Source organism: Patella vulgata, chromosome 7, assembly GCF_932274485.2.
Source record: "Patella vulgata chromosome 7, xgPatVulg1.2, whole genome shotgun sequence".
NCBI classification, from domain to species: Eukaryota; Metazoa; Mollusca; class Gastropoda; family Patellidae; genus Patella; species Patella vulgata.
Genome location: NC_065885.2, coordinates 4,260,515 through 4,285,680, shown reverse-complemented (window position 1 = coordinate 4,285,680; position 25,166 = coordinate 4,260,515). Strand labels below are relative to the sequence as shown.

The 25,166-nt window shown below is 36.5% G+C and overlaps 1 protein-coding gene and 1 long non-coding RNA gene across 2 annotated transcripts; both read left to right on the top strand.

Annotated features, from left to right (window-relative positions):
* The first annotated feature begins 3,168 nt into the window (after positions 1-3,168).
* LOC126827145 (EF-hand domain-containing protein D2) lies at positions 3,169-18,715 on the top strand. The gene is made up of 4 exons (XM_050556381.2): positions 3,169-3,510; positions 5,924-6,071; positions 6,974-7,111; positions 18,298-18,715. The coding sequence occupies exons 1-4, from the start codon at positions 3,332-3,334 to the stop codon at positions 18,436-18,438; spliced, it is 606 nt and encodes a 201-aa protein (XP_050412338.1). The 5' UTR covers positions 3,169-3,331; the 3' UTR covers positions 18,439-18,715.
* A 5-nt stretch (positions 18,716-18,720) lies between these two features.
* LOC130013534 (uncharacterized) lies at positions 18,721-24,862 on the top strand. Its single transcript, XR_008788718.1, has 2 exons — positions 18,721-20,793; positions 21,045-24,862. It is a non-coding gene; the product is annotated as an uncharacterized LOC130013534 (long non-coding RNA).
* Positions 24,863-25,166: the final 304 nt, after the last annotated feature.

The following is a 25,166-nucleotide window of genomic DNA, read 5'->3' as shown; positions in this document are numbered from 1 at the left end:
TATCGTCATTGTTTTAAGTGCCACAGGGCCCTCTCTCCGATCCCCGCTTCCCTACTCTGGGAGGGGGCGGGGGCGGGGGGCAAAATTTGTCTAGCTCCGGCCCATAAAAATTTTCTTGGTGGCCTGGTGGTATATTTTCCCCACTATTTATTTTACTAAAAAAAATGCCTTTGAATTTTTTATCAAACAATGAGGGGTGGGGGTGAATGGTTTAACGTGTGCGCGTTAGAACATAAGGTTTGTCATTAAGTCAAATGGGGTGGTTTCCATTCCCCGCTTATACGTGACAAGGAGTAGGGTTGAATGTCTAACATCGTAGGTTTTCTCTGGGTCATCCGCTTTCCTCTCACTGCTACAGTCCCCTACGTGCAAGCGAATTATTGAAATAAAATTGAACCATGTTAGTCCCGAGTTAGTCTGTGTCGAGTGGACGTAAAACTCCATTCTCTCCATTTTTTACATACGGATACTTGAAACACCTTTATTTATTTTTCTATTGTTTAAAAACATGTTCTAGAATTTAATTTGCAGAAGGAAAAAAGTTAATATTAGGGGCTCATTAAGCCATATCGATGTCATCCCTATATATCAGTGAATGTAGCGGACTAGCGAATATTCACTATTGATCAGTGTGATAATGGACAATAAACTCTCCCCCTCTCTCTCTCTCTCTCTCTCTCGTGTCAAGCAGTGAAAAGTGTTAGTAATATTAAAATGATGACTAATTACGACTATCATCACTGATTATTTATTTATGAGTAAATTGTGTGTCATTTTAACACGCTTTAAGTAGACAAACCGACTACAAGTTTCTTGTCTTTCAGGGTGACTCATCGTGTGAATAGGTTAAATACAACGGTTTATAAATAAATCACAAATTGCTCATTCAGACAGCCTAATGAAAAACATTCACATCTTTACTGAAAATGATATAGACCAAGATTTTATAATATACAAGCCTGGCAAACCACAACCGGCGTTACATAAATTGAAATGAAATGGGGTTTAATGCCCTGCTCTAGTCCTGTTAAGTAAAAATGCCTTAATTTCACTCAAAATAAACCTTGGATGTGAACATGGTGGGATGGGGGGGGGGGGCTAAAACTACCTGTTAATGTGTGTGGGGGGGGGGGCATCCCTGCATACCCTATGCACCCATTTGTAATTAAAGAAACTATTTCATAAACCGATTTTCCGTCGTGGTTCCTCATTGTTGGTGGTGCAAGACCGGGGGCCTTGCGATGGAAGAACTTATATATATAGTCATACGGGTGGGACGAAAAATTGAGGTCCCGTGTACATTGGCATACACATTAAAGATCCCTTGACAGTTGGAATTCGATATAAGAGTAGGCCGTAGTGCCGCTGTCCGGGCAATATTTCCCTTATAACACACTGTACGTATGGTCTGTCTTCGTTATCCCAGTCGGAGCAGAAAAGTAGGACGTTAAACCCCACTTCTCGTAATTGATTTATACAATGGCGTCAACTGGGAGTTATTTGAATGTCAGTAGGTTGTAGCATTAATATAATATCGACTTTCTCCAACTAATCCAGGGCACTATAATGACGGCGACGGGATTTTCGGCGAAATACGAGAATTGGGTGTCTTGGATAATAAAATGAACCTCCAGATTAGCACGTTAGTGCTAAATGATAAGGCCGGCCCAATTTTTCGTCATAGGTCACAAGATGCAAACAGGGCTAGCGCTAAACCCAACCCCAACCCTAACCCTGGACCTTGCCCCACTGCTTACCCTACAATCTCGCCAACAATCACGTGCCCATATTTACAATCTCACCGACCTTGACAAAAATTGAGCTGGCCTTAACAAATAGATTTAGCCACTCACTGGGCTAAGTGGGTAAGACGCTGGCTCGCTAGCCTGGAGGTCGGGTGTTCGATCCCTGCATTGGCCGAGAAAGTTCATCCAGATTTTCCGGCGTGGTTCCCCCTTGTCAGTGATGCAGAACGAAGGACAGCTGTCTAGTCTTTCGGATGAGACGAAAAACCGAGGTCCCGTGTATACATTGGAATGCACGTAAAAGATCCCTTGGCAGTTGGAATTCGATATAAGAGTAGGCGATAGTGCCGCTGCCCGGGCAAAATTTCCCTCGTAGCACACTGTATGGCGTATGCCCGTCTTCATTAGCCCAGCATAGGAGCAGAACAGTAGGACGTTAAACCCCATATCATTTCATGTCACTCACTGAGCCACCGCGGCTCCCGAGTCTGACTTGGATAAAGAACACACACTATTAACAAAATAATTAAAAACGGCGAAATGATTTCGGTTGTCAATTTTCAAAATTTCCTCATTGCGACCCATCTTGCCTCACGGGTCACATGTTGATAGATGCATTCCCACGAAGGTATTTGTAGAGTAGTTATTTCTAATAGAAGTATAGACAAATTTTATATATAATATGGAAAACAGAAACGCCCAAATATGTTACTAGAAAATATACTTTTACGGCTTGGGGTTCGTTAATTTTCTTGAGATTACAATGTTTTCTGTTGTTGTTTTTTGATGGTTTTTTTGTTGTTGTCGTTGTTGTCGTTGTTGTTGTTTTTTGGTAGATAAATTAGTTTGAATATATTTTTAATCCAAATATATTATCAACTCACACAGTTTGTAAGCTATATAGGCCTACTCGGAAAGGCACCTTTAAAGCTTTTAAATATAACTCCTTAAAGGGGAGTGTGCGATGCCCCCAGTCCCCGTCTGGCGCATTGATCGAGAGATGCACAGTATCGTGACCTTAATATTAGAAGAAAAATGTGTTGAAAATGAAAAGCATATATTAATGTACGGTACGTAATATAAATGTATACAAACAAATTTACATATTATGGCGCTCTCTTTTGCCACTCAACCATTGTACAGTGTAATATTTTGCCTGGGGATATTATACGTCTCTTCATTTGTAATCTAGCGCTCACCGATCATATCTTTAATGGGAGCTTTACAAATCATTGTGTACGATAAATTCGACACTGAAATTTATCACAGCCCCATTTAAGATTCAATCTGACAAACCTCCGTCAGTTAGCATTACGTTTCACTGATAAATGACAGCCGGGGAAAACAACGGTACATTCTTAATGAGGGGGATTCCATGCATAACCTTTGACGTTTCTGACAATAACGTAGTCACGTGATAGGATATTTCTCATGGTTGGTCGATTAAGGAAGGAGCATTTCGCTTCGACACTCAACAGAGAAGTTAAATACAAATTGGATGATTAGGCTATAGGGGTGTACATTTGTTGTTTCCGTAGTGCTACCAGTGTGTTGGCTACAGTAAATATTATACCAAAAGTGTCGAAATGGCCACCGACGAACTTGCTAACAAACTGAATCGACGGATTCTCATCAATGAAAGTGAGGACGCAGAAAATGGAACTGTTCCAGCGGTTCAACCATCACTGCAGGTGTTCAATCCATACACAGAATTTAAAGAGTTTAGCCGAAAGGAAATACAGGATTTCCAAAAGACATTTAATAAGTGAGTACGACACGGCCGTGGATGTTTTTAAAATCAGCTAGGTTCAGTTACGAATACGATATGTTCAGTGACCCGTATGACACAAAATTATTGTACAATTTGTAGTAACACTGAATAGGGTTATCGATAGAGGCCTATTAATCACGTAGTGAGTGTTGTTATTCATAATAGTAATAGAGCTAAACCCATAGAAACAGGCTACTATATTATTTCATATATTACATAAATAAGATAACTTTATTTTTATCTGATGTTCATAGGCCTACAATAAGAAACCCTCACTCACTGTTCAAAGCCATTGGAATTGGAAACGAAATGAAAAGGGTTTAATGCCCTACTTTTCTGCTCTGACTAGGCTAATGAAGAAGGGCAAACGCCATACAGTAGTGTGCTATGAGGGAAATTTTGCCCGGGCAGCGGCACTATGGCCTACTCTTATATCGAATTCCAACTGCCAAGGGATCTTTAAACGTGCATGCCAATGTATACATGGGAACTCAGTTTATTGTCCCGTCTAAATGACTATACAGCTGTCCTTGTCAGGCCCTCCTTCCTGCACCACTGACATGGGGAGACCACTCGGAAAATCCTGATAACTTTCTCGGCCAATGCAGGGATCGAACACGCGACCTCCAGGCTAGCAACCCAAATCTTACCCACTTATTCAAAGTCATTGGAGATTTTGATTTAAAACCAGCATAGATACAGTACCGGTCACTTCGAAACAGAGCGATGTAATTCTAGAACTATCACAACTAAAGTTTTCAGTTACCGTATCTCTGATTTTAAAATAAAAATATTAAAAATAAGTTCTCTACTTCATCAATTCATAAATTTATACAACCCAGTGTTCAACGGGTTTTCAATGAAACCATTATTATTTTAGTTCTGAGTAGAGGTGTGAACATTTTTTAGCAATTCCCAATCGACAAAAAAATAATACATAGGCTCCTTCATTCATTGGGACGAATTTAATAAATTTATATAAAGAAAATTATTTATGTAATAAGAGAGCATATGTTTATTTATTTGTGTGTCAGTTTCAACCTCATCATTCATGTTCCAGTGCCTTGGCAAAATCCTCTCAAAAATATAACCTAGAGAACAACCATCTTTGCTGTTTGTAAGCGCAGGAAAACATCATCATCACGTACATGTACACAAACAGACATTTCACCCACAATATGACAAACCCGGATAAGATTAAGTGATGCAGCACTTAAGGTTAGACCTAATCCTGTGTCTAAAAGGATAGCTAAAAATAACTCAATCATGTTCAAACTTTACTATTAAGATACTTTCTGAGTCTCGTCATCCTCCACCACATTTAACTTTCCTGACCTTCACCTTCTCATGATTAGCGCGTATTGAATCGTGAGACACTGAATCGATGTATCGCAATTCTTTTTTATTTTTGTTGCTTCAATAAGTACCGTAACCTGTCACTATCCCCGTCACACATTATTCATAGATACACATTATTTTGATCCACATCAATATCATGATACATGATATAAAACAATTTTATTTCAAAATATCAATTATTCATTTATCCTGTTGTTTTCTTGGTAAATATTGACCTGGTTATGAATTATGATACAAAACGTATCGTAGCATCTGAATCGCAATACATATCATATCGTGACAGCAGTGGCAATACCCAACACTAAAGTGTTCGAACAAAGACCCTCTTAGTTAATGAGCCAGCTTCACACACAACACACAATAAAAAAACAATCAAATCAAGTATTTAATACTCGATATGATTTACATCCCATCCAAATGACTAGATCAGGTTCCTTCAATCCTTGTCGGGCCCTTTGTCCTCCACAAGGAGAAACTACTACTACGCCATCACTGGGTTCGAACCAGGGACCTCCACGCATGCAAGCCAGCTTCTTGCACACTGAGGCAGCGTACAAAAAACTTATATTCAGTATGATGTTACAATTTCATCCTGTCGTCATTTGCACAATCGGAGCAGAACAGTAGGACGTTAAACCCCATTTCATTTCATTTCTCATTGGCGTACACCCCCGTCTTCATTAGCTCAGTCGGAGCAGAACAGTAGAACGTTAAACCCCTTTTCATTTCATTTCTCATTGGTGTGTGCTTGTCTTTGTTAGCCCAGTCGGAGCAGAACAGTAGGATGTTAAAACCCCATTTCATTTTATCTATCATTGGTGTATGCTCGTCTTCGTTAGCTCAGTCAGAGCAGAACAGTAGGACGTTAAACCCCATTTTATTTCATTTCATTTCTCATTGGCGTATACCCATCTTCGTTAGCTCAGTCGGAGTAGAACGTTAAACCCCATTTCATTTCATTACTCATTGGTGTATGCTTGTCTTTGTTAGCCCAGTATAGCAGTAGGATGTTAAACCCCATTTCATTTCTTTTTGTTTATTATTTCAGATATGATGTAGGTAAAGATAAGTTTATAGATTTCCATGAGTTAAAACTGATGATGGAGAAGTTAGGTGTACCTCAGACACACCTGTCGTTAAAGGAAATGATAAAAGAAGTAGATGAAGATCATGATAGTAAAATTAGTTTTAGAGAGGTAAGATATTTGGGAAATATTTTATTTTTTATTTATATTTCATCCCCATCCTAGTCAATGAGATCGGACCCCGAGTTCACAAAACATTCTCAGACTTAAGTTAAGAATTTACTCTAAATTGTTTGTCTTATTTAAACTAAAATATAGCCCTTTATAAAACTTTTGTTGTTTTAATGTATCAAAAACATCAATAAAAAACTATGTGCAAAGTTTTGTGTTTCTGGATCAAAGATATTTCTCATAAACAGTAATTGTAAGTTAAGTAAATAACTTAAATCTGATAATGTTTGGTGAACTTGGGGACTGATCTTTCCTTTAATGTACAGGAATTCTTCCACTCATCAGCAGCACTCTTAAGTAAGGAGTTAATACATCACAGTTTTGGATTTTACTTAGTACTACACAAAGTCTACATATTCTTTCCAAACTTGTGGGTTTTCTCCGGGTCCTCCGGTTTCCTCCCACTGCTAAAGACCGCAAGTGAATTATTGAAATAAAATTAAACCATATGTTAGTCACGAAATGACCTAGTTTGTGTCGAGTGGACGTTAAACCCCATTTCTCTCTCTCTCTCTCTTTAAAGACTCTTACACGCCCACTTTTAATTTAATACCACAATAACAGTTTTATGGATAAAATTCACTAGGTTTATTAACTGCAACGTTTCAGTGAGGATACTCTCACCATTATCAAGCAATGATACAATCAAAGATTATACCATGCCTACCAGTTATTTAAAGGAGCTGAATCGCTTATATTTCGGACCTAGAAATTGAGACAAATGGGTTGCAGCGTAATAATGTAATATGTATGTATATAAACTGATTTACATTCAATCGTTTCTGTTTTTACTCTAAAATCACATTTAAATGCCACTCAAAGATTTAGAATTTTATTTTCAGTTTTTACTGATATTCCGTAAAGCTGCAAGTGGTGAATTAAGTCAGGAGAGTGGTTTATTAGACCTGTATCGTAACGTTCAAGAGATCGATGTTGATGTAGAAGGTGTAGGCGGAGCCAAAAATTTCTTCCAAGCTAAGGTAAGTTCCATTATGAAATGTTCAAAAAAATTGCAACTAAGCATCGATGTCCTACTCCACTGTGTGCATGTTAAGACTCCTTGACAGTGGAATTCAATATAAGAGTGCCACTGTCCTAGAAATATTGACTTGCAGTCTGCTATGAGGGAGATTTTACCCTGACAGAAGTGCTGCTGCTTACTCTTGTTTTGAATTCCAACTGCCTGGGGATCATTAAAGTGTGGCCAATGGTATACAAAGGAACTTGGTTTTTATTATCATCTTTTTCTTAGCAGGCCGTCCATCCGTCCTGCACCATTGACAACGGAAAACCAAGCTGGAAAATTCTGGGGAACTTTCTCCGCCAAAACCAGGATCGAACCTGGTCCCTCACAGTTAGTGAGCCAGTGACATGCTTACCAAGACCTCTATTATGAGTGGTTTCCCCTTGTGTCTAGTCGTTTGGATGGGATGAAAAACTGAGGTCCCATGTACACATTGAAGTGCACATAAAAGATCCCTTGACAGTTGAAATTCGTTATAAGAGTAGGCCGAAGCGCCGCTGTCTGGGCAAAATTTCCCTCATAGCACACTGCATGGTGTATGCCGTCTTCATTATACGAGTCAGAGCAGAACAGTAGGATGTTAAACCCCATTTCATTTTCATTTCCTAAATTTCCTCTATTATGATTGTTTTCATTTCGTGTTAAACATTTTAATTAAAATCTTATGCATCTCGCTTCGAGGAATTTTTCAAAAATACCCATGAAATGGAATTCTTATGTACATTTCAAAGCCGTTAAATTATCTCTGATAGAATTCTGAGAATGAAATGTTAAATATCTGTTAAGATACTTTTGTTTCTATGTTTGGATTAAAACATCTCTAATAGATACATAACTCCACTAAACATTTCTAAAATAAAACAAGATTAGGGGACACTTAAAACAAATCTTTCCTGATTGAGTCTCCGCAGGACCGTGCTGTTTGTTCTAGCTAAATCAATGTGTAAACCGTATATAAGCGTATAGGTATGTGATGTTGACAGCTCTTAGAAACACAATGTTAAGCCTTACAGATACTATAATCTACAGGTATTTACCCAGACAATAACTGCTTAAAACCAAGTTAAACACTTTAACTATTCATATCGGTGCAGTATTTGTCGATATTATTGAAAAACTGTTGATTTAAATCTACTCTATAATCCCCAATTTCCAGTGGCATGACAAGCTGGAATAAAAAGTGTTTCTATTTGTTTTAATGACATTTGAACTAGAAATACAAAAATGAAATGAAATGGAGTTTAACGTCCTATTGTTCTGCTCCAAACTGGGCTAAAGAAGACGGGCATATGCCATACAGTGTGATATGAGGGCAATTTTGTCCGGACAGCGGCGCTATGACCTACTCTTATATTAAATTCTAACTGCGAAGGGGTCTTTAACGTGCATGCCAATGTGTACACAGGACTTCGGTTTTTCATACCATCTGAACGACTAGACAGCTGTCCTTGTCAGGCCCTTTGTCCTGCACCACTGACATGGGGAAACAACGCTGGAAAATTCCAATAGACAATCTCAGCCAACACCATGATCGAACCCGTTTTTTTTATACTTTCGATAGCCTCTACTACATGAAGATCTGACCATTTGTAGTAGGAGGTCGTGTCGGGGTCATACGAGTTGCTTTTGACCTTATGACGTCAGATATTGATTAATCAATCAGCGTTGACGTTTTCTAGTGGTTTACCCACACTTCCTTGCATCTCACGCCAGAAATTTGGCTTAACAGACTGTTTTATTGGCTAATCCATCACTTCAACCAGAACGCTGGTAATATAACAACTCTTCCAGATCCTAGTGTAGTAAAGACAAGTAAAACGAAGTATTGAACTATACAAAAAGAAACGAAACAAGATCTGTGTTTTAATCAGATTGGTAAAACAATACCAGGTTAATTCTGAACAACCAGAGACACCCTTCTAATTACCTTGAAGGAAACCTAACTTAATTAACGTAAAATTATCATGAAAGTGATCAAAGTTGATTGGAGTAGAACTAATAACAACATCCAATATGATACAGATTACTTTACCTGAAAATAATACAATTTAATTAATGGACGACCTGTAAAGAAAAAAGCTCATAATTAATCAATCGTAAGTGAAGCCTAGTCGAAACATAGCTCAGTAATTGTATTCCATAGAATTGTGACCTGGATATTATTATCCCAATTTGACAATTTATGTGATGTTTTCCGCAGAACAATTTGCAAATTACAGTCCTTTTCTGTCTGTAAAACCAATGATTTGATTGGCAATACCTGACTTTGGGAGCTGTGATGGCTAAGTGAGTAAGATGCTGGCTCGCTAGCCTGGAGGTCGCGGGTTCACTCCCAGTATCGCATGAGAAAGTTTATCAAGATTTTCGGGCGTGATTTCCCCTTGTCAGTGGTGCAGGACGGAGAGTCTGACAAGGACAGCTGTCTAGTCATTTTCATGGGATGCTAAACTGTGGTCCCGTGTACACATTGGCATGCACGTTAAAGATCCCTTGGCAGTTGGAATTCGATATAAGAGTAGGCCTTAGTGCCGCTGCCCGGGCAAAATTTCCCCCATAGCACACTGTATGGTGTATGCCCATCTTCATTAGCCCAGTCGGAGCAGAACAGCAGGACGTTAAACCCCATTTCATTCACTGACTTATTAGCCCAATTGTGGCAAAAAGGTAGAACGTTAAACCCCATTTCATTTCGTTTTATTTCATTGCTTCAGATTAAAAACATTAGAGAGGGAGAGAGAGAGAGAGAAATGGGGTTTAACATCCACTCGACACAAACTAGGTCATTTCGGGACTAACATATGGTTTAATTTTATTTCAATAATTCGCTTGGTTTCGAATCCCCTGTTGTACGTGACAAGGAGTAGGTTCGTCTGTCCAACCTCTTGGGTTTTCTCCACATCCTCCGATTTCCTCCCACTGCTAAAGACCCCTACGCGCAAGCGAATTAATGAAATAAAATTGAACCATATGTTAGTTTTGAAATGACCTAGTTTGTGTCGAGTGGATTTACTGGCAATTTGGCATATAGTCGTAAATGTTGTCTTTATTTTCATTTTAATGATCTTAGCGCATGCGCAGGGGTTTTTGCTGTGGGAGGAAACCGGAGTACCCGGTCTAAACCCACAAGGTTGAGAAGGCGCCCCTATCTCCAAGCCACATACGCTCACACCAGGGATCGAAACCACAGCCGCAAGCCAGAGGTGACCGGCCAACTAGAGGTCGAATTGTGGCACTCTAGAACACTAGGCCATCCCAACCCCCCTAACTAATAGATCAAAGTCATCAGTTTATATACATAATGTGTATTAGTTAATTAAAATTGCTAGTACCCTAATCAGACAGTAGTCATTAAGTAAGGGTTATGTCACTAAGGTGTTAAAAGTGTGACTATTGAATGATATACACCACTATTGTCTAGGTTTATGTATTCAATAGTGATGGCTGTTATAAATTATCATGCTTTTAAACCAATAGTGACATCTTTTACAGCTAGTTCATGACAACTGTATAATTTCTAACCACTTTCTATACATACTAAACATTAGTTTAGAATACTGACCATACTAAACATCAGTTATGATAAATTGTATATGATTTAATGACAAAATTTGTCATTACTAAAAAGCTCAGGTTCATAAGTTAACAGTATCAGGTTACCAGTGTCAGTTGGTGCAAAAATATAGGATTTTAAATGCCATTTCATATCATTTCATTGCTTCAAACTAAATATATTTTGACACATATACCAGTATTTCAGATACCAGGTATTTTAAAATACATAATATCTATTGTTTATACAGCATTTAGTAACTGGCTGACAGAGAGAGAGGAATGGAGTTTAAAGTCCACTCGACACAAACTAGGTCATTTCGGGACTAACGTATGGTTTAATTTTATTTCAATAATTCGCTTGCGCGTAGGGGTCTTGAGAATAACACATGACACAATTGTATAGAATACAAGTCACTTGAAGAGTTTATTTTAGTGACGTTTCGAGGGTTCTCCCGTCTTTATCAAGCAAAGAGAGAGAGAGAAATGGGGTTTAATGTCCACTCGACACAAACTAGGTCATTTCAGGACTAACATATGGTTTTAATTTTATATCAATAATTCGCTTGCGCGTAGGGGTCTTTAGCAATGGGAGGAAACCGGAGGACCCGGAGAAAACCCACGAGGTTGGACAAGCGACCCCACTCCTTGTCACGTACAACCGGGGATTCGAAACCACGCCAGTTGACTCAATGACAGGCCGTATGATACAGCACGCACGTGCTAACCATTCGGCCACCCAACCCCCATCAAGCAAAGAATGACAACCATAGTACAATGAAAATATATATACAAAATATGAATATACAATCAGAGATAATTATATTTAGAAACCAGATATAAATTCCACATAATTGTGTCATGTGTTATATACAATATCTAGTTGATAATTAGTTTAAAGTATATATTAGATGACTTGTCATTAAAGATAAATTATGTAAGATTTAGATAAAGGGCTGGTCATTCTTTCTATAATAGTTCGAAAATAGATAATGTAAAATGAATAATTTGAAAATATTTGAATCACTTTATTTTGACAAGATTTAGCACTATAGGTCGTTTATTTTTGTATTCCCCTTTTTTAAATTGAATCATTAAATAGTGATAGTGTTTAATCCATATAAATCTCAGCCATCCTTGAATAAATGTCCAATTGATAAATAATATAACATTTGAAGCCTAAATAAAGATCTGCAATAGGCAGATTTACCTCATTCTCAACCCAGAGAGCTATCTACTTCGAGTATAGACTTCTGTCCTGAATGGCCGCCATATTGAAAAATGTGTCTACCATTTTGTTATGTGATTATAATTCGTTTCAAATACATACGAAGGCTAAATGAACATTTTCATTTTCACTACACATGAAAATGGAAGTGGAATAAACACTTCTCGAAATTCCTGTAATATAGGCTACTTTGTGTTTTCGACTTACATTGTCAAAAAGGGAATTAAAATGTCGGCCAATTAGCTTAGTGTCTGTTCTCATGTGGAGCTAATTGTTGACGGACATCGTAACCTCTTACATACATAGTCATCTTTAAATAAGGGGAGAGAAATGGGGTTTAACATCCAATTGACACAAACTAGGTCAATATGGGACTAACATATGGTTCAATTTTATTTCAATAATTCCTTTTAACAGTGGGAGGAAACTGGAGGACCCAGAGAAAACCCACAAGGTTGGACAGGCGACGCTACTCCTTGTCACCTACAACCGGGGAATCGAAACCATGACAGTTGACTCAATGATAGACCTTATGTTACAGTCCGCACGTGCTAACCATTCGGCCATCCAACCCCAAAAACTAGGTCATTTTGGGACTAACATATGCTTCAATTTTATTTCAATAATTCGCTTTAGCAGTGGAAGGAAACTGGAGGACCCGGAGAAAACTTGTCATGTACAACCGGGGAATCAATGACAGACCTTATGTTACAGTGTGCACGCGCTAACCATTCAACCATCCAACCCCCCATCTTTAAATAAATATACATGCTGATACATAATGTTGTACATGGCTATAGACTCTATAGATTATATATAAACTTGTCAAACACACCATGAGAGATATGATGTATATCATGGAGGGGTTTTTTTTTATCATTATTTAAACATATCAAGTCAGACTTGTTTCTCTGTCATTTAATTTTGACAAATGATGTTTTAATTTAAATGATATTTAAAGTGTCTGACAGTCATTTGCATTTTTCAGAAAATATCTAATTAATCATACATTATGCAAGACCTAAATCTGCCTATTGCAGGTCTTTCTTTAGGCCTAAAATGTTATATAAACTATTCATAACTATAATGACAATACTCAACACTAACTGGTTTCTGACATGACGTTTAAATTATCTTCAGAGGATGCCAGCTGTTGACAAATATTGAAATCATCTGTCTGCCATTTTTCATAACGCATGGAAACTTTGCAAATCAAATTAATATTTTATGTTTTTATTTATGGTACGGTATCTTGAATTCATGCATCTATACCACTTCACACAAAGAATGTATATATTGGACTAAGAAGTAAAAATATTTGTAGGGCCTAAATAATTATTTATTAATGAAATATTAACTTTTGGCTATTTAAATAGGTTTTAGTATTGAATTTTTTATCTTTTGGTTAAGAAGACAAATAAAGAACTGAATTGGCTGTTCAACATGTATTACCACATGCTCTATTTAAAACACACTGAGAATCCACGGTGGCTAAAGCAGTGGACACATTAGCCGAATCGTTCGGCCGAATCAATCCGCGCCAAATTTTATTTGGCCGAATGGGTGGACACACTAGCCGAATGCTTATCCCGATTCAACCTGTCGATTGCATCACCTTTCACGTCACATGATTAAACATGGCGGCATCTATGTCTTCAATTTATCACGTGACTTCTTGATATGAGTGGGGATTGGCTAATGAATTCTATATTCGGCCGAATGCTTCGGCGAAGCGGACACACCAGGCGAATGACAGTGGACACACTAGGCGAATTTCGACGCAGATTGATTCGGCTAGTGTGTCAACCGCTTTAGTGGGTAAGATGCTGGCTCGCTAGCCTGGAGGTCGTGTGTTTAATCCCTGCATTGATCCAGAAAGTTCATCAGGATTTCCTGATGTGGTTTCCTCTTGCCATTGGTCCAGGACGGAGGGCCTGATAAGGACAGCTGTCTGTCACTCGAATGGGACAAAAAAACAAGGTCCTCTAAGTGCATTGGCGTGCACATAAAAGGCCCCTTGGCATTCAGAATTCGATACAAGAGTAGGTCATAGTTCCACTGCTCGGGGAAAATTTCCCTCATAGCACACTGTATTGCGTATGCCCGTCTTCATAAGCCCATTTCATTTAAAGCGATATTTTCTAAGAAAGTCAAAACATAATTATTTCTATGTCTTTTGCTCAATAGGTTATCAACTCACTATTATACGACCATGGGCATTATTTCCCACCCTTAAAAATCATTGAAACAGGAAATAATAACACAATTACCTCCCTTGTTTTCCTATTGCCTCCATGCATTAGCTACCTTCAAACGTTGGAATTTGAAGTTGAAAATAATATTTTTGCCAATTTCTCAGCTGGCAATAGTGACTTATAGGATTAATAGGATTATTCTTTAACAAGGTAGGACGGTTTATGGATACATTCTATTTTAAGGCTTTATTTTAATAAATTTTAAAAATATGAAATTGCAGCTTTAAGACAGACTGACCTTGATAATTTTGAATTGTATAAAAGTAACTTTGAAGTGAAGATACCTTTGTAAATACTGAACGCACATGTAGCCATCTTTGGCTTTTAGAGATTCAACTTTCACTATTTTGTAGTTGGCAAGGTGATTCCTCAAAGTGACATTCAGAGATTTTACTAAATAAAATATAATCGGAAATTATTCAGGGCTTGACAGGATAGCATTTAAATTGCCGGGCATTATAGCGATAGACGTTTAAAGAAGAGTGAGGATAATGTGTGGGATTATCCAGCACGCGGTCAGAATAACCTGTAGTCAACATCATCTGTCTTGAAAGTTAGTGTAGTCATGTTTACCCAGACTTGTATCTGTTTACCATCGCCAGCATCGGTACACAAATTGTGCAAACAAAATTTGTCGAGTCTGTTGACAATTTATTCTTTTTTATTTCAACTTTATCCGCTGTCTTAAGTAATACTGTATGACTCATTGCCACCGCCCCGGTCAAATTATCTATTTTGTTACAAACTAAACTATTTGTTGTTTGTCTGTTATAATTCTCTTGGCAAGAAATTTCATATTTTTGTTCACATTATCACGAAAGGCTTTGAAAAAATTGTCCATAGAAAATTTTAGTTTTTGTTCTGTTACATGTTGGCTGTTGGAACAAACCTTTAAAACGTTCAAACTTTGACCCTTAGGCCATGCTAATTCAATTTTCTGTTCTTCAGGATGGGAACTCTTGTTAAAATATGGGGTCTTATTTCTTGTGGCGGGGCTGGATTGACGAATGGTTAGAGTCTGCGCGTTTTATCATAAGGTGGTCTGTCATTGAGTCAACTGGCATGGTTTCAATTCTCTGGTTGTATGTGACAAGAAGTAAGATCGCCTGTCCAACCGCATGGGTTTTCTGATGGTCTTTTTGCTTCCCCCCTACTGCTAAAGACCCCTATGCGCAAGCGAATTGTTGAAATAAAATTAAACCATATGTTAGTACTGAAATGACCCAGTTAATGTCAAGTGGATTTTAAACTCTCTCTCTCTCTCTCTCTCTCTCGTGCAAAAGAAAATGATTTTTAAAATCAAAGATATCTGTTTGAATTTTTTAGTTTTTAGATTTTAATAGAATTCGAGTGGGCATTTATTTCTCCAAACCCCAAAGAATTAAAAAAATAAATAGTTTTGGCCTGATTATCAGGTAGTTATGGAATCATGCCAGTATAAAAAGATAGCCTTTGTGATTGTATAGAATAAGTAGCCAATTTGATTATTAATATTTTTACTGTCTATACAAATAGATTTATACTCATTATTAGATTTTGAATAAAACATTATTCACAAAATTCAAGTGGGTATATATACAACAAGACTCTACAGAAGTGAAAATTAAATAGAGTTGGCTTGATATCAGTTGACTATGGAATATTGCCAGGATAAATAAAGATAGCCTATTTGATTGTTAAATATCCTTATTAGCCTAGGCTGTATAACAAGTAGTGGGGGGTTGGATGGCTGAATGGTTAGCATGTGCACGCTGTATCATAAAGCCTGTCATTGAGTCAACTGGCGTGACAAGGAGTAGGGTCGCCTGTCCAACCTCATGGGTTTTCTCCGGGTCCTCCGGTTTCCTCCCACTGCTAAAGACCCCTATGTGCAAGCGATTTATTGAAATAAAATTAAACCATATGTTAGTCCCGATATGACCTAGTTTGTGTCAAGTGGATGTTAAACCCCATTTCTCTCTCTCTCTCTCTCTCTGTATAACAAATAGCCAGTTTTATTCTTAATAAAGCAAATTAAATAAAGTAGGTTTTAACGTCCTACTATTCTGCACCAACTGGGCTAATGAAGACAGGTGTTAAAGGGGCATTATGGGAAGAGTTGACAGTTCGCGCTATAATAGTTACAAAATAGATAACGTAAATAGAATATGCTGAAAATTTCAGTCAAATTACTCCACTCTGAACCAAGTTATTAGCTTTGGAATTTTAGGCTAACCTCGATCACCATTACTACGATAAAAAACAAAGTCTTGATTATCCATTTTTACATTTAATTATTTTGACGTTAAATCATCCTTCACAAAATGTATTCTAATCCAGTAAATATCACAAGATAGCAATGGCATCGAGAGTTATGGTCTGTATAAGTGAATTAATGTCTAATGAATAATTTAGATAACATTTAAGACCTAAAGAGAGGCCTGTAATAGACAGATATAGCTCTTGTATAATGTATGGTTAATAATTTATATACATTTAAGGCCTAAAGAAAGACCTGCAATAGACAGATTTAGCTCTTGCATAATGTATGAATAAAGATTCTATTTAAAGAGATATCATAGCCAATGTGGTTGTATACAACAAGTAGCTAACTAGTTTGATAATAATAAATAAAGTGATATTGGTGACATCACTTTGTTGGAAGGGAGGTTAGATAAAGCTATTTCATACCCTATACGCTGGGCTATTAGCAACAGGTCTACATGTATATACAGAGATACTGTAGTCAATTAAAGTAGTTAGCCAGGGAGAGGGGTTTTACATCGGGTTTTCCCCAATCCTATTCAGACATCCCGAATAAAAATATTATTTAAAGAAAAAAAGAGTAGCCAGACAGTTTGATTGTTAATAATGGTCTATTTAAGTAGATTGATACTGTTTATTGATAACTTCCTTCATTGAATTATAATCTATATTCATAACTTCCCTATTTATCAACCCTATAACTGACATTAATGGTTTTAACCAGTCCCTATTATAACTTCCTCTATGATTTATCACCTTCCCTGTTGTAATGTTTGTTTTATTTCGTATCAACAGTTTTCCTTGTCAATATTGGAATGGTGTATATGTACATGTTTAAACTTCCTTTTGTGTTCAGATATAAAAATAAGAAATGTAATGCAATTACACATACATGCATAGACCAGTATTACAGAGAGAGAGATGAGGTTTTACATCTTAACATCCACTCAACACAAACATAATTCATTTCAGGAATAACAAGTAGTACATGTACATAAACCTTCATGGAGTGTCCCCCATGAGAAAAAAATGTTTTACTATTTACACATGTACTAGAATTACTTAAACCCCAATGTAGGCGTCCCACTAGGAAAACACTCTTGAAAAGGGTTTTTTTTTTTCATTATGTTGATGAAGAGTCATGGTGACTAAGCGAGTAAGATGTTGGCTCGCTAACCTGAAGGTTGCATGTTCAGTTCCTGCATTGGTTGAGAAAGTTCATCAAGATTTTTCGGCGTGGTTTCCTCTTGTTACTGGTGTAGGACAAAAGGGGCTGGACAGAATTGTTTAATGCTATCCATCTATCCGTCGTCCACAATTTCTACATTTATCATCCGATTGTTTTAAAAATTTATGTATGTTGCTTACATTAGTGAGATGAAGAATCCTATTTAATTTCACCGAATTCGTTACATTTATCTAGTTTAATAATGTGTAACGTAATAAATCTCATTGATAGTACAAGTAAACAATGTAAACATTTCAGATTGGGGAGCCATGGTGGCTAAGTGGGTAAGACGCTGGCTCGCTAGCCTGGAGGTCGCGTGTTCGATCCCTGCATGGGCCGAGAAAGTTCATCAGGATTTTCCGGCATGGTTTCCTGTTGTCCGTGGTGCCAGACGGAGACTCTAACAAAGACAGCTGTCTAGTCGTTCGGATGAGACGGAAAACTGAGGTCCCATTGGCGTGCAAGTAAAATATCTCTTGACAGTTGGAATTCATAATAAGAGTATGCCGTAGTGCCGCTGCCCTGTCAAAATTTCCCTCATAGCACACTATATGATATATGCCTGTCTTCATTAGCCCAGTCGGAGCAGAACAGTAGGACGTTAAACCCCATTTCATTTCATTTTTTTTCTATTTCAGATTGAAGCCCAAACTGCTGATAAAAAATTTGAAAATGAAATAAAACAAGAACAGGAAGAAAAGAGAATCAAAGCAGAGGAAGCCAAAGAAAGAAAAAAAGCTTTCAAAGAAAAGGCGAGCGTCTTTAAAAATGTTGCATAGTTTGTAAATTGTTAATCACACATCAAACTTCATACCTTTACCTGTTGTTATTCAGCCAAAACATCAAATAAATACCAATTTCTACCTGTCAGTTATAATTACATACCGATTGACACACCTCAACACCTGAACATTTCAAATATGAAGGTATATTCCCCAAGCGTTACTCATGTTTTTATTGTTTTACTTAAAGATACATTATGTAAGATTTAAAAAAGAACTAGCCATTCTTACTATAATAGTTCGAAAAAAGATAATGTAAAATGAAAATATTGAAAAATTCTGAACCAAGATATTAGCTTTTGAAGGTTTGACAAGATTCGTGCACTGGTTGTTCGAAGCTTAGACTCGCTTCACCATTTTTAGATTAAATCAAAATATGGCTGAACCATTCTAATCTAGTTGAATCTCGAGTATCCAATGCCATTGAGAGTTGATTATGGTCTTCTTTTGTTAAAAAAATATCTAATTAATAGTTTATATAACATTTCAGGCCTAAAGAAAGACCTACAATAGGCAGATTTAGCTCTTGCATAATGTATGTTTAATGAATTTGAAATCTATTCATTAAATTTTTCATTATGTGATGAAAACATACCTTTTACAATCGCCACACGTATATGATGTTAAAAATACAGATATTTCAATATCCTTTGATAATCACTAAGGCTAGGTTCCCACTATCACGATTCTCGCTACGAATGAAATCGTGGAGTAATTGTGATGATTCTATCAGGTCTTATCATATATTAAGGTCAGTCATAGCAATCGTGTTGACCGTATCAAAACGTATTCGAACATATCTGCACGAAGCAGATTGTGGACTCAATAGGGACCATCCTATCGTAACGCAATGAACGACAGTAGAAACCTAGTATTACCATTATTTCAAATAATGGTACAAGATGATGGAAATACATGTATTTCATATCAAATCTGTATTTTTTTTAAGTTATAAAAAGGTTTTGAGCTACACATTACATATGGTATTTCCTGTCACGCTCTTGACCTTTAACCCAAACATTTAATTGTCACTAAATCATTCAGACATTTATCTGCAAATAGACTGCTAGATTAGATATAAATTATTTATATTGTATATGAAATTCATATTTGTAGAGTTTACTGTACTCCTGTCATCAGGGTAGTAATATGCTGATTATGATTTTTGTATGGTTAACTGTAGGCTACTCCTGTCATTGGAGTAATAATACGCTGATTACGATTTTAAGGTTTATGTACAATCTGATTAAAACACAGATCCTATTTCGTGTCGTTTTTTTATAGTTCATAATTTCGTTTTACTTGTCTTTAGTACACTAGTATCTGGAGGAGTTGTTATCATTGACGTGTTCTGGATGATGTAAGGGATTAGCCAATGAAACGGTCTGTTTTAGACGTGAGGTGCATGGAACTGTGGGTAACCCACTAGAAACATCAACGCTGATTGGTTAAACAAATATCTGACATTGATATAGGGTTAAAAGCGGCTTGTATGACCCCTGACGCGACCTGTTACTACAACTGGTCAGATCTTCATGTAGTAGAGACCATCGAAAGTATAAAAAAACAAAACGAAATATAGATCTGTATTTTAATCAGATTGAGATTATGTATTACCATTGTTTCAATGGCATTTAGTTAATGAACTGGACATACAGGTGACCATTCTATGGAATACAATTACTGCTTATTACTAAGCAAGTTTCAACTAGGCTTCTCGAGGCATTATCAAGCATTATAAGCAGTAATTGTATTCCATGGAAACGTGACCTGTATATATATATATATTACCAATGATGCTTAACTTACACTATATAGAGCATAATAATCCTTCTTAATATATTTACAGTATTGTAAACTATGAGGCTTGCCAAATTTATTATAACCTGTAAACTGTGCCAGATATACATGTACATGAAAAGGGGTCCTAGGTTATTCAACTTACGAGGACCCTATAATTATAAATCTTCCAAAGAATAATGCATTGGTATTAAAATTTATTTAGATGGCTAGGTTTGTGTATGTATATATTTAGGCAGTGTCTTTGATCAGCCAAAAAAACCTGAATGTCGAAAAATAGGGAAAATGCTGCTTGATCAGCTAGATTCAATGGTTCTTTTGTGAATCAAAGACACTGCTACTCTTAATAATTAAATATGTAACTTCTAAACATTTCATGATATATCAATATGAATTGTTTAAAATGATCTGAGCATTTTGTATATAGTTTGTTTGTTAACATATTATAGCCTCTCCTGATACTATTGTCCCCTTCCAGCCCCTCAAACCGCCATAAGTCAAACCAATACATGTAGCTGTCAACTATTTGTGGCTTATAAATCTTAGTACAAAGTTTAGCTCTTAGCCAATAAAAAAACTGCTTTCTTAAAATATTTTAGTTTTAAGTTTTGGTGAATTTAAACCAGAATAATTAGGTTATTAACTAGCTACGAATTTAAGAATTAAGAATTTTCAAACCTCGTATTCAAAAAATGTGAAGGCTCGTAAGATTCGTAAGTTTATAGCTGACCATAATATTGTCAGGGTTCCCGCGGTCATTGAAAATCCTTGAATATCCTTAAAGTTAAAATTTCATTTTCAAGGTCTTGAATATCCTTGAATTTCGCGGAAATAGGAAAATATCCTTGAATTTCTGTTGAGATCCTTAATTTTGTTTCAAATGTCTTCAATTCCTTTTAAATATGAGATTATAACGATAGTTGGTAATGTTTTGGTTATTTTTAAGATGAAAAATTGTAACATTAGGCTAAAAAAATGTCCATGTGAATCCTTGAATTTGACGTATATTTATCCTTGAATATCCTTGAAAAAATGTTTGACGAAGCCGTGGGAACCCTGATAGTATGTTTTAACTTCATGCTTCAATTGGAAGTGGTTGGTTTAAAATTATAAATTAATGACAATATGTATAAAGGGGCTTCCATGAATGACCATAATACAACACTGTAATCCAGGTATCATTTAATCTTGTGTATTTAGCATTAATTTCTTTCACATTTATTCAATATCAAATTTTGAGATTTGATATTAAACAAATGTGTAAGAAATTAATGCTAGATACACAAGATTAAATGATACCCAGGTTACAGTGTAGTATGTTCAACTTCATGCTTAGATTGATTGTGGTTGTTTTTTTATGAATTAATACCAATATTTATAAAGGGGCTTCATTGAATGACCATAATAGTTATACAGTACGTTTAATTTTACGCTTATATTGGTCGTTGTTGGTTTTTTATAAATGAATACCAATATTTATAAAGGGGCTTCCAGGAGTCAGTAAAAGTATCAAACTGCTCCACTGTAGTAATGTGAAAGGCTGAGCGAAAATTTACTATGAATCAATTTGTAATGATATGTCATTGTTGTTCAACAGATATGCAAGGGAAATTGTTACCCAAATATTTAGTTTTTTTATACTTTAATATATTACTTTGTTATTTATACTGTTTGTTATAAACTGTTTGTCAATCAGATTTAAACACAGATCCTATTTCATTTCGTTTTTTATACTTCAAAGTTTCGTTTTACTTGTCTTTACTACACTAGGATCTGGAAGATTTGTTATATAACCTGCGTTCTGGATGGCGTGAGGAATTAGCCAATGAAGCCATCAGGTTAGATGACTTCTTGCGGTGCGATGCACGGAACTGTGGGTAAACGACTAGAAACGCCAACGCTGATTGATTAATCAGGGTAAAAAGTTGCTTTATGACACCTGACGCGACCTCCCACTATAACCGGTCAGATCTTCGTGTAGTGTAGGCCATCGAAAGTATAAAAAAAAACGAAACGTAATAAAGATCTGTATTTAAATCAGATTGGGTGTTTGTATGATAGATGACATAGGCCAAAACATAAAATACCTGCTTTAATGGTTACTGGACCCTATTTTATTCTTAGCCAAAATCACAGACCCTAAACTTTTTTCTCTCATTTTCCAGACCCTATATAACTCGGTCTTGCCCAGATTTTCTCTAATCAAATTCCAATACTGAAATTTCAGTATTATTCTATTCATTATAAGACATATAGAAATAGATTTTACAAATTAAAAACACTTATATGGATATACTACTTCTGAATTTTATTAACATGTTAGTTTCAATACACATACAGGTATCACACATACATGTATCGTTATCAAGCACATGGGTATGGTTATTTGCTTGATAACGATATCTGTATGTGTATCGAAACATAGTATGTTAGTAAATTCAGAAGTAGTATATTCAGAAGTGTTTTTAATTCAGTTTTATTTTCAAGAACAATACTCAGTAATTAAACTAGAAATGATAAGAAACAGACAATACAAACCTAACAAAATAAAAAGAAAAAGATTTTCCGACCCACCCTATGTTTTTTTACAGCCAAGTTACCAGTTTTTTCTTGGCCTTATAGGTAGTCATGCTTGCATTTGTAGATAGAATTTGATTATTTTTCTAATGACTTATATTATAGTGCTGGAATAGATCTGTTGACGATTTCATTATTGTTTATTTTACACCTAGATATTGATTTCTGTTGCATGCATGTTTAATTTTTCAAGCTGTCATTCAGATTTATGTTGTAGGTTAGGTCATCATATTTGGGGATCCGCGCTGACTCAGTGAGTGAGTCGCAGTCATGAATTTGATCCCGGTATTGGCAGAGAGAAAGTTCTTGAGGATTTTTCAGCGATGTTTCCCCCCATGTCTGTGATGCAGGGTGGAGGGCCTGCAAGGAACAGGATTCACTTGATCTGATTGAACGACAAACCAGGGTCCCATGTGCCCCTTTGCGTGCACGTAAAAGATCCCTTGTTAGTTGGAATTCTATGGAGTGTAGGCAGACACACCACTGTCCAGGCTAAATTATACTCATAGCACACTGCATGGTGTATGCCCATCTTCATTAACCCAGAGGGGGGGGGGAGCTTTCTCGACTGACATTAGGATCGAGCCCGTGACCACCTTGTGAGCCAACATGTTACTCACAGAACTCTCTGTAGAGATACCCAGGCTGATCATCCATAGGATTTCTATAAAGCACGGTTCTCACTTAAACTATTTTACCAGTCAACCATTGCCCGTTTGTGAGAGGGAGATAAATGTGGTTTAACATTAACTCGACACAAACTAGGTCATTTCGGGACCAACACATGGTTCAATTTTATTTATATAATTCGCTTGCGCGTAGTGGTCTTTAGCATGACCCTGAGAAAACCCATGAGGTTGGACAGGAGACCCTAGTCTTGTAACGTACAACCGGGGATTCGAAACTCCGCCAGTTGACTCAATGACATACCGTATGATACAGCGTGCACGTGCTAACCATTCGGCCACCCCTCCCCTCCCTTGCCAGTTTCTATACAGTATGTTAATGTTATAATATTAGTATCTGAAAATATTCTCTTTAAAGATGCATTATGTCAATAATGTCAATAAAAATTCAGACCAATCTGTGCCAGACAAAGATAAAATCCAAATTTTAGTAATTTGATTGGATAATATTAGATTGATTTTAGTGCTTAGCCAATCAAAATTGAAGTATCTACTAAAATTTGGATTTTATCTCTTGTTAAAATTTCGTGAAACAGGGCCCAGGGGGATTGTGTTGATAGCCAGACATTGGTCATGGCAGGTGTTTTATTACTAGGCATGTGTATACTACTAACAAGTAGTTGGATGAAATTCAAAAATCTAATTTACTTAATCAAAGCAGAATTGTTCAAAGAACAAGCATACAAAATTTTATGTCGATCGGACTTGAATTGATGGAGCCTTAGACATTTTTTAAGAGTGTTTCCCCCCCCCCCACCTCAAAAAACAAATAAGTATGCATTCTAGTAGGTAAATTATAGTCAAGTGAAAGCCGTTGCATGGTTTGTGAGACAATCCCAATCTGGTAGGACGAAATCAAATAAAATGTCCCTGGTCAGATCTAGTAGGACAATGACTGGTAGAAGAGTCCAAGTGAGATCGAGTCCTGGCATGGTCTGTGAGACAATCACAATATTCTCTGAGACAATCTGGTAGGGTGATGACTGGTAAATTTTAAGTCAAGTGAGAGCCCTTGCAAGATCTGTGCGACAATCACAACCTGGTAGGGTGATCACAGGTAAAAGAGTCCTGGCATGGTCTGTGAGACAATCACAATTTGATAGGGTAATAACTGGTAATTTAGCACAAGTGAGAGCCCTGGCATGTTTTGTGAGCTTGTAGAATTACATCTATATATATATATTATACAGTATTGAGGGTTTATGTTACTTGCTCACATATCTCCTACCGTATACACATTAATTATCATTCATTTATCATGGATTTGTTTTTACGTTAAATATATATATTGTGTTTCCTATTACTATAAATATAGTATTATATATTTAAGTTTGTATTAAAATAAACATTTCACTCAGGATGCTTGTTTTTAATTTTATGTCACGATCCAGTATACACGTTGGTAAGTGACCCCTCCCCTCGACTGTTGGGATTTGATAAAAAAAAAAAAAAAAGCAAGCAGAAACTTATTGGCATAATTCTCTGGGATAGGATTTTAAACATACGAAATACATACTTGTAGGTTAGTTTTGTTTCAAAATAACCAAAACTCCATTTAAAAGCAACATGAGTTATACAGATCAAAATTTGAAGCATTCTTGGGTCTTTAGCAGTGGGAGGACGCGGGGATTCAAAAACTACGCTACTTGACTCAATGATAGA

Excerpts from the sequence above, each read along its gene's own strand:
- LOC126827145 (XM_050556381.2), top strand. The coding sequence starts at position 3,332 with ATGGCCACCGACGAACTTGCTAACAAACTGAATCGACGGATTCTCATC. Across the intron at positions 6,072-6,973 it reads GTAAAATTAGTTTTAGAGAG|TTTTTACTGATATTCCGTAA; the intron begins GTAAGATATTTG and ends TTTTATTTTCAG. Across the intron at positions 7,112-18,297 it reads AAAATTTCTTCCAAGCTAAG|ATTGAAGCCCAAACTGCTGA; the intron begins GTAAGTTCCATT and ends TTTCTATTTCAG.